The 16,818-nt window shown below is 38.0% G+C and overlaps 3 protein-coding genes across 3 annotated transcripts; 2 read left to right on the top strand and 1 right to left on the bottom strand.

The window, feature by feature from the left end:
• Positions 1-681: 681 nt before the first annotated feature.
• LOC136259316 (zinc finger and SCAN domain-containing protein 29-like) lies at positions 682-1,227 on the top strand. The gene has a single exon (XM_066052809.1). It carries the CDS (start codon positions 682-684, stop codon positions 1,225-1,227), a length of 546 nt encoding a protein of 181 aa, XP_065908881.1.
• Positions 1,228-2,903: 1,676 nt separating this feature from the next.
• On the bottom strand, positions 2,904-3,602 carry LOC136259315 (uncharacterized). Its single transcript, XM_066052808.1, has one exon. The coding sequence runs from the start codon at positions 3,600-3,602 to the stop codon at positions 2,904-2,906; it is 699 nt and encodes a 232-aa protein (XP_065908880.1).
• Positions 3,603-8,732: 5,130 nt separating this feature from the next.
• On the top strand, positions 8,733-13,589 carry LOC136259314 (cell division cycle 5-like protein). Its single transcript, XM_066052807.1, has 7 exons — positions 8,733-8,753; positions 8,822-8,875; positions 10,215-10,385; positions 11,938-12,135; positions 12,185-12,268; positions 12,465-12,589; positions 12,789-13,589. The coding sequence occupies exons 1-6, from the start codon at positions 8,733-8,735 to the stop codon at positions 12,531-12,533; spliced, it is 597 nt and encodes a 198-aa protein (XP_065908879.1). The 3' UTR covers positions 12,534-12,589; positions 12,789-13,589.
• The last annotated feature ends 3,229 nt before the right edge of the window (positions 13,590-16,818 follow it).

The raw sequence follows: 16,818 nt of genomic DNA, 5'->3' as shown, positions 1-16,818 counted from the left end.
CTCATAATTCCATCATCATCCACCAGATCATATCAGAGCAGCTACTTCTCAAGAACTGTTAAAGAATGGAACACCTTGCCTGTTAACATCATTGAAACGTCTGATCCAGATTCGTTCACATCACTTTTACAATCATATTACCACACTAGTACTAGCTTGTAATTAGTTGAACAATTGGTTTACTGTATGTTAAGTTAGAACTGTTTTTTGTTGTTGTTGTTTTTTTCCTGAGCATACCAGCAGGGCTGACTGCTCAGTACAAATAAATAAAAATAAATAAATAAAGTCTAAGTCCTTGAAATTAGGTTAGATAATCCTAAGGCTGCAGCACATGTTGCTGTCAGACCTTCAGTGCTGGTCGCTGTAAAGCATTATTACAATACAATATAATACAATATAGCTATAGCTATGAAGGTCATGCAGCATACAGCGTGTTTACACTAGGCATTTAGTTCGACCTATCTCGAACTGAAGCGATTTCAAAGGTAGTGTAAACGCGTACCGTACCGAACCGAACTGCACCGAACCGCTCTATAAAAGACCTACTAGGGATGTGGGTCTGAATCGATTAGTTCGCTCCACTTGCTAGTATAAACGAAAACCGAATGCTCGTATCGCTCTAGATGGTTTCATAATTATTCACGTGAGTTGGTTCAAAACCGCGGGTTTGCGCGCGAAGGAATGGCCTATACAAACTGGACAGACACTGAAGTTTTTCGATTAATTCAAGTTTGGAGTGAGGAAGGGATACAAGAGCATTTGGAGGGCGCTAAGAGAAACAAACACGTATATGAGCAACTGGCGGAAGACTTGGCTATATATGGAATAGAAAAAACAGGGAAACAGTGTCGCACAAAAGTAAAAAAGCTTCGTCAAGAGTACAAGAAACTTGCTGATAAGCACAAAGAGACTGGCCAAGGAAGAACCAAGCGGAAATTCTTTGACAAATTAAACGAATTTCTTGCCACAAGACCTGCTACACGTTCACCAGTAGTTCTTGATACCCTTGATAGTACCACGCTCAATAATACAGATACAGAATCACCAGCAGTAGTATCAGATGAAGAACATGAACTGACAGGTGGTCATGATGATGGTAATGAAGAGGACCAGAGTAACACAAGTAATGAGGCAAATAATGGAACAACCATAGATGCTACGCAATCTTCAGCGGAAAATGTACCATCAACTGATGTAAAATCTATAGAGAAGAGTACCACTAGTTAGTGCTCATCAGGTAGAAAGCGAAAGAGAAACAAAGGGAAGTAATGGAAGACATGATGATAAAGGTAATGAAATCAGTAACTGACAGCATGCAGAACAGTGATCGGATGTTCCTGGAGTTAGAGGAAAGAAGAATGAAATTTGAAGCTGAGCAGAGGAAGCAAGAGAGAGAATTTCAGCTGAGGATGGTACAGATGTTCAATGCATCACAGAGAGGCCATAGTAGTGGCTATAGCTGTAGTTATTCCCCTTATTCCTCACCTCCCCCAAGTGAGTTTTATTATGGTTCGGACAACAGTTAAACTTTGATTCAAACTTTTGTTAAACAGTGATATACTACACGTGTATGTTGTACATGTTGCCATGATTATACAATACACTCCTGTACTAGTATTTTGTTTACAATATTTCTTTAAAGTGTTAATAAATCAATTGCTATGAATCATACACGTATACATCAAATGTAACACTTTCACACCTCAGATCAAAGGAATTCTTTATGCTACAAATGTGATGTGGCACACTTAGCAGTGCAACATCTAGATGTCGCACTGCAAAGTGTGCTGACAACTCATTACTGCATTCCACAAACTGTGCTTCTTACGATTGAATACTGTAGTAAAATGTATATGAAACCTATATGAGCAACATCCACTTTACATTGTGGGCTTCAGTGATCTCCTGTGGCCTACAATTGAGCCCTCCTGTGGCTCTCAATAGAGACCAACCGAATCCCACAATCAAAACTGTCTCATGGTGATAAGGTTTCTTATACATTTTGAAAACCTTACATAGTAAGTACTAGTGTTATAGTAAGAGCTAATGTGAAGCTTTGATATAGTGACCATAATGATATATTCAACCACCACAGAGGATCCTGGACAAATGCTAGACCACATTAAAGGCACTCTCAACCACATCAAAGGCATTTAACTTAAAAGTGAATTTAGCAGCTTACAGCTTAAAACTACTGTAAAAGTAACTTGAAAGGGTTAGAACTACTTTAAAAAGCACCTTCAAAAGCTTAAAAAGCTACTTTGAAGTGTAACATATTAGTTGCAACACTGTAAGTCGTGCATTACCTGATATGTACTCCCTACAGCGTTACAACTATTACTTGTATAATGGTTGCTTGCATAGTTTAGTACATCATCAATTGAAGTACGTCACCAACAAATCTCGGACTCTATTTCCAGTGTTGGATCTTGTACTTACTGGAGCATCTGTGCTATCAGGCTGATCAAAGTCATCGCTTTCTTGTAACCACTCATCATTAAAGGAATCATTGTGGATCTCACAGATATTATGCAATGTGCAACAAGCTAAAATTACATTAGGAACATTGCTGATATCCATGACTATCTGCTTGGACAACCTCCTCCATCTTGCTTTAAGCCTCCCAAAGGCTATCTCAACAATAACCCGTCCACGTGACAACTTATAATTGTATGTCTTGTGATCAGTTGGCATCGATATAGAAAATGGAAATGGCTTTAACAACCAGGGCAGTAGTGGGTAAGCTGAATCACCAATTAAAAATATAGGAATGTTGCCTCCTCTGACCGGCAAGGTATCACCATTATTGGCCTTTCTATACAGCGAAGAATTTGTGAACACTAGTGCATCATGCACGCTTCCTGGCCATCCAACATACACATCTCTGAAGATACCATTGTGATCTACAACTGCCTGTGTAACAATAGAGTACCACCCTTACAATTGTAGTAATCAGTGTGGTTCATGAAAGGTGGGGTGATTGGAATATGGGTTCCATCAACTGAACCAGCACATTGTGGCACACCCCACTTCTCCTTAAAGCCTGTTATCACCTCTTTCAAACCTTCTCCAGTAGGAAAATGGATGTACAGTGGTACCAACTTCTGCACAATAGCCTTGCACGTTTCTTTGACAATGATACATACTGTGCATCTTGCTATTCCAAAATGATGGGCTACTGTGCAGTACTCTGATGGTGTGGCCAAAATCCAAAGTGTGATAGCTACACGCCTTTCTACTGACACAGGCCTCCTCATTACAGTGGTTTCCTTTTCTATCAACGGCCTTAATTGTTCACAAAGATAGTTGAATGTTGTACGGCTTACTCTAAAGTTTTCCAACCAATCTCGTGATCCAAAGCTTTGCAGCACCACATCTTCCCACCAATTAGAAGAGCGAGGATGCATCCAAATTGTCCTGTCTTGACGGTTGCACAACTCCATGACTGCTGTTGACAACAATATCCCAACCAGAGTCACCAATACCTTTCTTCTAGACTTGGCATAAGCTTTCCTTTGCCTTGATGATGTCCTTATGCTACCATTACTTCTGTTAACGAATGGTGCAAGAGCCGACAGCGCTAAAGACATCGAGGAAGACATTTCTGCATAAAACAGCAGAACCCACAATCGGTTTGTATTCAAAACTGTATGAGAATTGATTGTGGGTTCTATTGTTTTCATTACGAGGCGAACCAGTTTATTTCGTGTAAACAAAGCTCTGAAAGCAAGTCAAATCGATCTGAATCGATAATTTACGAATTGAGTCACTGGTGTAAACACGCTGATAGTTATAATCATGCACACCTTTTTGATAGTTAAATTAGAGCTTATATATAATTATCTGATCATCTATTTTTATGTGATACTCAGATGCAGTAGCATGCAAGGTCAAATGGTATGCTCCCCAGACAAGTATTTACATGCCTTGAAATCACATCTGCATGGAAAACTATCATGCAAAGCCGTGATATTTCCTGGTAGCTAATTTTGTACCAAAGTACCAATTGTAACTTATTCAGTCTCAATCATGTCTATCCTGTGCAAGACATTAAAAACATAGTGTTACTTCCATGACACAAAATCTCTAAAAAAAAAGTTTATTATTTGTGATTTGGAAGAAATTTTGATTTAATTGTTATAATGAGATGCCAATTGGATGATTTACTGGTACTTAAAAATTAACATAGTCATGCATAATGGATTAGATCAACATTAATTTTAATAAGAGCAGTAGTCACATGTCACTGAATTTAGAGTAATTATCACAATGACTTTGTCATACTAATATAGATCTGTTCACAAAATTCAAATAGTTGAAAATATGTCCTGCACTGGGTCCTGATTTAGAATTTTTGAGGTAGAATTTTAGTAGCTTGGAAGATTACACGGAATGTATAAGAGTGACCCACACAGATAGGATATACAAATATGTACATACGTACATTAAACTGTTGTCTTGAAGATTGCTTTTAGGCGTATATCTCAACTTTTTATTTTATTTTACACATCCTTACAGTAGTCAGCAGAGCCACTCTTCCCTATACCTATACCATCATTGGAGCAAACCCTTGGTTTCTGCTTTTGATAGTTACTATAATTATTGCTAATGCTGCCCCCATGCAATAAGTAGGATCAGTATTATACATACCAAATAGTATATACATTGCATATCAAAATGAAAACGCAGATGCTATGTCTAGACTACACCTTTTAGCCCTGTTGAGTATATATGAGGCAGAATTTCAGAAAAAGGCACAATGATTTTACTATATATAGCATGCGATATGCCAGCATTAAAATTAATTATATAGGTCAATTTACACCAACGCAACATAGCTATAATATGTATAACTTGCATGAAGGAAACTCTCCAATAGAGCAGTCAGATATTCCTATAGAACAATCAGAAATTGATTTTTATACATAATGTCACTGAAATTAATTAACAATCACAAACATGTTTATTTAACTGCACTCAGAGTATTTGTCAAGTATATTTCACAATATTTTTGTAAAACTATGTATTAGTTAAGGGCCTTGGTTTTGTGCAATAAATCGCGTTTCGCATGCCGTAATTGATTAAAGTGTTCGTAATCTAGCCCTCGCTGGAAGTTTGTACTTGTACTGAGTAATCATTTCCATAACTCAACACACTTAAAGGTGCTTATGTGCACGAGACTGCTGTATTTGTTGGATCGTGGAGGAATTTTTGCTAAATCAGGCGAGGCTGGTCTCAGCCAGATGGTCAACAAACTTCAATCCACACCATATTCTGCACACAGGTACTTGACTTGGAGGTGATCACTGCAGTAATTGTTGCAGTATTTCCTGCAAGTCTGCTGTGCTCCAGATCCCGAAACGTCTTTTTTTTTGCCGATCGGCGATACGCGCGACGCCACTACTAAATATTAATTAATTATATTAAACTACCTATACTCCAAAGTAAGAGTGGACTACCTCTCAAAGCTTGAGAGAGAGTTTTGGCCCAAAAGAATAACATTGTAAATTACGACGGCGAAAAATCGATCGAATTCAAGGTATTTCGCGTTATTTTCACTAGAAGGCATGGACGAAATTTGCTGCCACTCTAGCGTTTTCTTGATTAGACCTACCCCTACACATGACTATAGTTTGTGAGTCGATTTGAAGATATCGATTTTTTGGTTTGCGGACCCTAACTTAGAGATACAGTACCACGACTATAGTGTACCACGCTTCGACTCCATATTAAAATTTGAATTTAAACCGTGCCAAGGAGCATGGCACGTGCATCTACATGAAGTGTAATTATAGGGACTTCCCAAGGGATTTCCCCCGCAATAGATCACGTGATACACCATCTATCTCGATCCCTTCTTCGAAGTCATGATTCAACAAATGAAGTACATGTTTACGCTTTACAGTAGTAAAGTAGGGTTGTTTTGTGTGCTGTTGTGATCCTCGCGTGAATCTTAAGCTATTTGTGACGGTTGGGCAAAAGTTTGTGATGGTTGGGCAAGAAACTGTGATGGTTGAGCAAATGCCCACCCATGCCCACTCTTGGCTACGCCACTGCTTTCAGTCAACCATCACGACTTAACCAATTCACTGTGAGGTAGTGTACTAGAGATAATGAATACTTTTGGCATGTACCCAGCTGACTCTCAATCGGGGTGCAATATCCTCTATATCACTTTCGCCAGCAAACAACCTTGATCCATGTTATTATTCTGTAGCTGCCAAATGAGTGTAGCACTGTAGCTAGGTGTAGCACTGTAGCTAGTAATGTACTAGTGTAACAAAGGTTTAGTGGCATAGCTAACATAATACACTGTAGCTGCAGCTAGTGCATGACGTCGCTGCATGGCAACTAAAAACAATGGGAGAGACAATATCTACGAACCATATAGCGACATGCAACAATGTTGTGACAGTCTTATTATAGTTATACCTGCAGGTAAGTCTTCCATGGAGCACAAGTACTGTTATAGTTCTAAATGACGTAGCTATAGCAAGTCGGCTTTCTTCTTATTATTATTATTATTTTTTTAAACTTTATGGTGTAAACACACCAAAGGCGTGAAGGTAACATGCACCAACAGCCTTTTACATTACCCTATGTTACTTATTTACATATTTATTTACATACATACATACATACATACATACATACATACGTACAGTTGCTAAGGAGAGTTTAGATTGAAGGTACCGGTGGGTGGCTGTAACTGATAAATTCTTGAGAAAGAAGTCAAGTAACATGTACAGTTGCTCTTATCGTCAAAGTTAATAACTTAATGATCATTGGTGGTAATAGGAGTCATTACATATGATTCTGTGCTGCTGGACCTTTCAATTGTGCCAAAGAGACTCTTGTTGACATAAATGTTGTTTCCTCTTGGCTTGACAAAATTCTTGTCAGTGCCATTCTGAGCTAATTGCCACCTTGTTCTCAGATAGACTGTTTCGATTGCTCTTTCTTCTCTGGTCATGACAGGTTTGATTAGAATTGGTCTTGGTACTGAGGATCTTTTAGATAAGACAGATGTTGCATCAAAAGTGCAAAGAAATTTGATTAATATAGGTCTGGGTTTTGGATTGGAGGTATTGTATTTTCCTAGTCGATGGAAATCCCTAACAGATGACTTAGAGAGAGCAGGATCAATATTAGTAAGTACATTTTGCAAGGCTTCCATGTCATGTTTTAGTCTAGTGGCTCGTGAACTGTTTGGTTGGGATTCTTTAATTCCATACATGACCACATTAAACAGTTTATCAGATTTTGCCTTGGGAGGTTCAACAAGACCTGAGGAAGGAGTACGAAGGTGATTATGATTACTTATTGGAGTTTCAGAAGTTGTGATGGAGTGGTTAGCTTCTATTAAATTTGGAGTTTTGGAAGTTGAGTTGGATGTGATAGAGTTGTTGGATTCCAAGCTAGAAATTTTATCAGTCAAAGACTCAACAAGTTGTTTTAGGATGATCTCTTTGATGTGTAAAAATGCAGTGACAACAGCGGTAAGGTTCTTTCGATTCATTACTAAGGATATCAAATAAGGTTGAAGATAGTCCACTGCATTTACGGTGCATCCAGGCATTACAACGGCCTTCGCAAAATATAGCCTCCTGTCCATCACTAGTTTCTGACCATTCTAAGATTGGCTCATCACACACAGCACAGATATCCTCTGGTTCAGTTTCAGTTTCTTTGTTCTTGTCCTTTTGCTTCTTAGAATTTGGTGGGGTAAAATTAGCATGCCTTTTCCTGTCAATACCTCTCTGCTTACTTGGAGATGCAGCGTTCTTTGTAGACATTTAGTTGCAGTTTGAATTCAGAGAGTCTAAATAGTGCCCACTCGGGTCAGCAGAATCAGCTGAAGTAGCTATAGGATATATTGTAGAAATATGACTTTCCTTGTCATGAAATGTTAGAAAGCACTGAAGTAAAGTGTCCTTGCTTCTTGCCTTGCCTAGGATCGGTTAGAAAGCATCACAGACAATAATGAAGACAGCCAATTATTATTATTGTTACTGAGCAGACAGCACAGCTGATATGCTCAGGAAAAAAAGCAATCATAAAATGAATTTAGCTATGTAGTTACAAAGATTACAGTTGTCGAGTTCCATACAATGTTTGCAGTTCCACTGAAAAAGAGTCAATATTGTTGCTCTCAATGATGGAAGATGGTAAGTTGTTCCAATCCTTAATTGATCTGGCTCTGTTGGTATGAATAGGTAGATGAGTTTGGTAGAATAAAACGATGTGGGTGATATAGTCTGGTGGATCTTGTCATTGAAATAAAATGAGGAGGAATTGACAGTGAATAATCTTGATGCATAATTTTAAAAAGCGCTTGTAATCTGGAAATTTTACATCTCAGCTGAAGGCGTGGCCAAGAAAGATGCTGTAACATAGCTGTGACTGAGCTGAATCAATTGAAATCATTTAGGACCCATCTAGCTACCCTACGCTGTACTTTCTCTAGCTGTTGAATATTGTTATGGTGGTATGGGTCCCAGATGACTGCAGCGTATTCCATTGACGGTCGTACTATCGTAAGGTAGGCTGTTGCTTTGATGTTAGACGAGCAGCAACTCAGATTGCGTTTCAAGAAGTTTAATGTTCTATTGGCCTTAGCAGCTATATTACTAATATGTGGAGACCATGATAGTTTGTTGTCCAATATAACACCAAGGTAGGAGTGTTGGTTTGATGTACCCAAGTTGTGATTGTTTAGCTTGTAGTTGAAAATGATTGGTGATAATGATCTGGTAAACCGCATAATAGTACATTTGGTTACATTGAATCTTATTTGCCACTTAGTTTCCCATTCGTATAGTTGATCAAGATCATGCTGAAGTTGAATGGCATCCTCCTTGGTAGTGATAATTCTGTAAAGTAAACAGTCATCAGCAAACAACAGTAGTGGAAAATTTACATATTCTGTTATATCATTAATGTATAGAAGAAACATCAAAGGGCCGAGGAACGTCCCTTGAGGGACTCCTGAGTGAACAGCTATCGAGTCAGAAAAAGTACCGTCCAAAGCTACTTGCTGTGACCTTCTGGTCAGCCAAGTATTGACCCACTGACAGATCTGATCGTTGATACCATAGTGTCTTAATTTAACTAATAGTCTTTGATGTGGGACACTATCAAACACTTTAACAAAGTCAAGGAGAATGACATCGGTTTGTTTCTGTTGGTCTAGAGCATGTGACAAGCCTTCTATCAGTGAAATAAGTTGGGTAACACAAGAGTGCTGGGATCTGAAGCCGCGCTGGGTGCAGTAATGTGTAATACCGTTATCTATTGCCTTACAAAGAAGCAAGACTTTTTACTGCGGTCTCAAGCAGTACAGAGATCATTGCCTCGTCCTAATGATGTCAACACCACCATATTTATTATGAGGAGCTGTTCATCCTGATCAGAAGATGAAGTCACTGTATGAGATATGTGTTTGTAGTGTGAGACCAGCCAATAAACAATGGGTGTCACTGGGGCTCAGTGGATATTCAGATAACACTTTAACAGTGATGTACATTGTTTCGTAAGATTTCTTGGCTAAGTAGCAAAAAAAAAAAATGCTATTACCTGCACTTATCAAGAGGCTGTTTCAAAATAATAAAGTACATTTTGCCATGTAAATTAATTTTCGGTAAAGAAATGTGCAAACCCTTTACATATCTTTATAAAATGATCCATGACTTGATGGTGGTTGCTCCTATCACCTTGCAACAAGTTCCGTTTGATTTGCCATTAAATTTCCATCAGGTTATATACAACTCACATGAGTAAATCCACAATCAAGCTAAACACGTGGCTAGAAAGCCCATAGAGGTGACTTGCTGTTGTTCATTGCTTCATAACGAGTAAGTTGCTGTAGGTACAGTATTCATTTAACCTTCTTCAAGTAGCCCAGTGAACAGACTTTTAATCAATGTGTAGTTGTAGGGTAAGTTACCCCACTTAGTGTCACCGTGTGTGCCCATATTGTGTAACCATGCATTTCCCAAAAGTTCTTTGTTGGTGTAAGGGTTGAAGCTTACACGAAGCGCTATCTGAATATCCACTGAGCCCAAGTGAACCCCATGGTTTGCTGGTTTTGTACTTGTGATTATTGAGCCTACCAAATATAATTAAATCTGTGGTGTACAACACATGTCCCACCTCCTCTGTAACATGTCTAGAACAGATGAGGTGCTAGTGTACATAATATTGTGTACTTGTAGGCAGAGGAGCTAATCAAGAAGGAGACACTGCACACGTTACATTATGAACTGGCCAACTTCCCTACCCCACAAGCTGGTAGTACTGTCAAACACGAGGCTGCTATAGAGAAGGCCAAACAGGTACTAGAGGAGAAGCCTTACGAAGTGATATCACTGGAGGATATGCAAATGGTAAAACACTGCTGTATGACTAGAACTTGGTTATTGTAAATGATTTGATTGTATATTGAGTGTAAACAAAGATACATTGTCTATAGATGAACCCTTTATATTGCATTGTTAACAAGTATAAGGAATTAAAAATTCGATTAGAGATCATAGGGAAAAAAAGTAGGGAAACAAGGGAGGTCACCTACACCTACAGGTGTACTAGTGAATGTTTAATACCTACTTCCCTACAGCCATGACTTCAATTAGGATTAAATGTTCACTAGTATATCTGCAGGTGTAGGCGACCTTTTTTTTCTATGATACCTTAAAATTCCTCATTTTTCCTTATACTTGTTTATTTACTTTTTTTTAGGTTGGTGAACTTGTGCATACCACATCAAAGAAAAGGATGGCACCAGAGTTAATGTTTTTGTCTGAACGCGCTCCCCAAGTATCAATTACTGCAGGCATTACTGATTTGAAAGTGAAGTGGTCATAGTGTTTCGCTATCAGCTATGTTCAGCCCATTACACAGCACTACAAATGAATAACAGTAGAAGAAGTGCCTCTGCAATCAATCCAGTCACCACGGAAAATATGGACGGTTCCCATTAACAAATAGGAAGCCATGCATCACGCTACTGCAAATCAACACCTTGTGCTGTCGAAGTAGGACACAAAGGAGGACAAAGGTAAGTCCGTGATGCATGCATTTTATGTACTGTGGTATGCCAAAAGGCACACCTCCGGGACAAAGTAGGATCAAGCGGTGAAAATATAAAGCCTGTAGCCTTAGTCGTTATCGAGTTACACTTGTCTGAAGGCATCAGACTGGCAGTTAGACAGTCAGTAGAAAGTTTCATTGAATAAATATTTAAATAATATGTAGCTACCTATTGGAAGCATTTTTTGTGTCGTGCTGAAGGTACTTTTTGGCTTGGTTGTAAATACTACCAAGGTACCAGGATGGCATTGTGAAGCTGATTTTTGGTGATATTTTTGGCCAGAAAAATCCAAACTTCCATGATCCCTAATATACAGCACAACCGTAATGGGACCAAAACATGGCCATTATAATGAGGTGTCCTTATTGTGTTGACCATTAAGTGAAGTGTTACTATATTCCTACTAGGGCTGAGCGATACTACCGTTTTAGCGATATATCGCGATATTTTGAAAGTATCGATATCACGATATTTTGTTATTAACTATTGTGATACCATGCCTGTACATTGTTGTCATTGAAAATCCATTTGTTATGCAGTACTAGGCTAAGAATCCTTGTAAATGATTAAGTTCACCCATCTGGTTTCCCCTGCAGAGAGGTGTGAACACCATAACAATCTCAAAGCATGTGTTACAATAACTGTTACTGTAAACAATGATGATAGTGGCTAGTTTGCTATCACCTATAAGGACTTCCTGCAGGAATGCTGAGCAAGATGCTATGTAGCACCAGCTATGATTGACTTATTTGTAAGTATCGTGAACTATTCAGTATCGTGAATAGTGGCTTTAGTATCGATCGTGATACTAAAATGGCAGTATCGCTCAGCCCTAATTCCTACTACAGGCACACCAGTTACTAGACGCAGAGATGGAGGTTGTAAAACATGGCATGAACCATGGTGAGATCTCACTGGACACATACAGCACTGTATGGGAGGAGTGCTACAAGCAAGTACTGTTCATGCCTGGTGTTAACAAGTACACAAGAGCCTCCATGGCCAGTAATAAAGATCGGCTAGAGTCCTTGGAGAAGAAACTACAAGTAAGTAAAGGGCTAGATTAATGGTGACAGTTGATGTGTATGTGTTTAGGATAACAGTTCACTAATGTCTAAGGAAGCTAAGAAGGCAGCAAAGTTGGAGAAGAAGCTCAAAATACTTACAGGCAGTTACCAGGTACGTATGTACAACATATTCACACACAGTACACATACGAATTCACAAAGTGCAGCTGAGACACTTACGTACAGTGCACACTTGCAATGCCATGTATACATACAGTATATACGTAAGTACGTGCATGCATACACACATCGCACATGTTCAGGTATACACACACTTTGTTTTACTTATTGGGTGTTTCTAAAAACAGTCTCGTGCTGCCAGCCTTAACAGATATCAGATGTACATGAACATGTGGAGCAGTGTTTTGTGGAACTGAATACTTTTGAAGGTCTGCGAAGTCAAGAACCACAAGCTATCCCACGAAGAATACAGGTAATAACTTGTGTATGATATGTAATGAGACCTGCTCATTGTGTAATAAGGTCACCTGTATAAACAGCCAACCAGAAAATCATTATTTTGTGTAGAGCAACCCACCTAGTACTGCCACTAGCCATCCCTTTGATGTGACCTTATTGGACAAGTTTCAGTGATCTTACATACAGTATATACACACATTTTCTTGTTACAGCAATTGAAAGAAGAGGTTCAAAGACAGATGGATCAACAGAACCAATTACAAATGAAATATGTGACTGTCTCTGAGAAAACCGGTCTTATCGCCCATTTAAAAGTATCGAGAAATGTCAGTTTTAAATATTCAGAGTGGCTACGCATACCTGCTGGCCAATGGTGGTAGCTACGCATACCAAATTTTCACACGTTTTACACCAATTTCTTACTTTCCTGATCATCCAGTGAAGAAGTAGTCAACAGCTAAGTTTCCCGCCATTTTAGATAGTTTCTAAACCGAGGATGTCTGTATCAGGCGAGCTAGCTCCAGAAGGGTGGGAGGCAGGTGCCCTGGAAGGCGGGCAAGATGGTGTTCAAAAATTGAAAAGAAACATGTTCGGGTGAATTACGCCTAGTTATGGGCCATTCAGCGCCTAGAACTGGCTATAATGAAAGGAAATTTACAGCACGGGTCATTTTCCAGCACCACGGAGCTGTACAGCCACACACAACCATCTCCTGGTTGGCCGGGGCTCCATCAAGACCCCAGACCACTCGTACAGCTTGCCACTGTGCTTTAAAAAAGCAGCCAGCAAAAGCAGATCACTGTACTCTGTGACAGTGAAACTTGATAGTGCATTCATTAAGCTTTGTGTTTGTGTGAAAAATTAAACTTCCTGTCTTGGGCGATAAGAACAGTTTTCGTAGATCCAATCACATATGCTAATCTCAGTATGGACAAACAACACTTGTTTATACAGGGACATATAGCTTAGTGTAACTCAGTGTAGCTTAGTGTTTGTAACTGTGTGTATGTGTATGTTTCATATGACATTAATTTTCATCTTTGCTATGACACACCTGTTTCACATTGTATCTTGTGTATATTATGTAATACCACCCAAGTATTCTCTCTATGGTGGACACTGTAGGGATACTGTTTTTGCTGTCACAATTATTTTTCAAAAGGATTGTTGGTAAGTAGAATTTTTTAAAACAACTTTAAAAATAAGTGCACTCACAATTTTAAGGAGAAGTCCCTCCCAACCACCGTTAGCGTAAACACTGACTGCTATCAATAATGGCTTTGGTGCCTGGAGTCGTATTGACTGCTCTATCATCAAACTCTGTTCCTCCACTCTAGGCTTACATGAGTTAGTGAAAAAAAATGAAGCACTCAATATTGCCAGTCTTGTACTGTTGTATTAGTAATGGATCGCCCACCCATACGCTAATATGCCTAGATGTAAAGAAAAGTAGTCTATTATGATGAGTATGCAGGTAACGGTCACTCTGGTTTGTGCTATGATATTTGAGGTCGCTAATAATAGATGATGCATGCGCATTTTTTGTGAGCCACACCCATCTTTTGTCTTCCAAGAGAATTTGAAATGGCTTCCAGTGATGATTTTCAAACTAGATCGCAAGGAACTGGGACGAGGGGCTTATGGGAGAGTTTATGCTGTCAAATATTGTGCAACGATATGTGCAATATGATAGTATTGGATCATGAAGGTTTGGGTTTTTATATGTACTAAGCCAAAATTATTACCCTTAAACCAGCCTCACAATACCTTCATGGTGCCTGGGCAGTATTAAGCTTGTGTCAATTATACCGGCATAACTTTTGGAAGAACAGGAGATGAAAGTATAGAGCAAGATGCTGGCCCAATGGAGCATAATTAGAAGCATAATGGGGAAATTTCTGCCACAATACAAATAACAGTCAAGGGCTAATCTGTTTTGGATGGTGAAATGATTCATGACAATGAGTAGAAAGATGCACTACAGTCTTACTGCAAGTTTATGTTTGATGGAATGAATACTTTTTATTGTGGGTTTGAGTTTTATAGGACACATGCAGTCATGTGCCAATTACAGTAGTACCAAAGCAGTTTCATCTAGCACATCTCATTGTCTGATTTTAAACAAAATGCGATTTGATGATTATGATTATTGGAAGACAATACAATAATCTCTGATGATATTAAATAATTTAAAGTTAGCATTGAGTGAGATGGCTGGTGAATGCCTAAATTATGTTCTTGGCATGGGGTGCTGCAAATGCAAGTTACTTATTTTACCAAGCAGTAGCTATCCTAGTTTATTACTACAACTCACTAGATGATAGTGCCAGGCAATATAATGAATATATTTTGTATTGTGATATTTATTTATGTCATGATAGATAGCTAGAAATTATTATTGTGATAGAACTCACGTGATCTACCCAGTACTATGTAAGCTTGTAAAATGGTGTCTCTAGTTTTTCCAATCCTTGCACTGCACCCTCATTGAGAGTGTAGTTATACCATTAGATATTCTGGTAGCATGTACATCCAATCTAGCATCCTTTTTACCATTTTAAAAGGTGCTAGGTAAATAAACAGATATGTTTACAATGGTCAATACAATGAGGTGGGCAGTAAGAACAGTAGTTCAAAGAACCAATGCAATTAAACTTGTAATAGTTAAGATGACAAAGGTATCGCAGATTCAACCTTAAGACTAATAATTAAATATTGTAACTTGTAAGCTATCAACTGTTATATCGTGATATATATATATATATATTCATATTGTGAATAAATTTTGCCATGACATAAGAAAAATCTATATCGCCCAGCACTAGTAGATGAATCCAAACTATTCAGAAAGCATGCATAATATTTTATAAATATACATTATTATAATTATTTGCATAAAAACAATGAAATGTCTATAGCTTCAGAATCTAAGGGATTACAAATATGGCCTGCTCTAATATGAATATATACTTACTCTGGAGAACATTCTCTTTTCAAGCTATTAGTGTTGCACTGATATGAGATTTTGCTGATATTCTGATAACCAATATTGAATAATGTATCCAAGCTGATAAATGTAGCAGATCCGATATAGCACATCATTATCTATTTTGTAGCAGTTTTTACTAGAAATTTGATTGTGAAGGACCAATTTAGCTTGTTTATAGCAGCAGTATTGCTACAACAGCTGACAGTACACTGAAGCAGAAATAACAACATTTGTGGTGCAAGAAATGCAACTACCATAAATCGGAAATTTTCATTTGTAGTTTTAAAATAAATTCAATGTGTTATATTTTCATGGACAGCCTAAGCCAGCCTAAGCCAAGTGCTTTGACCTCAATTTTGATGGCTCAGCCTTCAAAAAATATTTCGCAAATAGAAAATATTCAAGAGTGAAAATATTTCATATAATTTATTTTCGTTGGTATAGGCAACCACGAAATATTCTTACTGTTGAATATTTCCCGATCTATGGTAAATGCATTTGTATACACCATTTGGTGTACATGATCACAGTTTATTATATGAAGAATCTCTCTGCACAAAGATAAAACTCACAAAATAAAAGCATATTGTGATTTATATAGCTATATTTCTGAAATGCATAAAAGCAAGCATAATCAATAGGCAGAAAATTGGGGAAATTCCAAAAACTAAAAGTGTGTACAAATTGAGCTGGATCCTGAAAAACAGCTAAAAACAAAAAGTGAATTTTGTCAAGAGAATTAACATTTCAGCCAACCAGATGATTAGTGTGGTGACAGTAAAAGTGTTATCACAATAGACTATTATATTTATTACTGTCCAGCAATCGAAAGATTATAACAAACAGGTGTACGTGATCATAAAATTGCTTAAGTCATTACAAAACTCATTAGGAGTAGAGGAATTAGTTACATCAGCAGGGAGTTGGTTCCATAATTTGATGTTTGATGGGGAAAAGGAAAATTTTGTACACATCAATTAGAGTCATTGGTTGGTGATAGTAGCCACTCCTTAAGACACATATGGTCTGGCTCCATTACAAGTTTGGGAAAGTATTGTAATGAATACTACACTTAAAATATAATAGGCAAATTTTAGAGCATAATAGACTGCTCAAACCTAGGCAGTATTGGTGAGGTATCACCACACTCAAAAGTACCTTCAGCATGACCTGAAACATTTCCAAAATGCTGCTATAAAGTTTTTTATCAGTTGAATTTTTACTGACTGACTGGTGCCTTTAGCTATTGCATA

Source organism: Dysidea avara, chromosome 6 (genome assembly GCF_963678975.1).
Source record: "Dysidea avara chromosome 6, odDysAvar1.4, whole genome shotgun sequence".
In the NCBI taxonomy this organism is placed as follows: Eukaryota; Metazoa; Porifera; class Demospongiae; order Dictyoceratida; family Dysideidae; genus Dysidea; species Dysidea avara.
The sequence above is the reverse complement of the archived record's forward strand: the minus strand, read 5'-3'. Positions and strand labels throughout refer to the sequence as shown.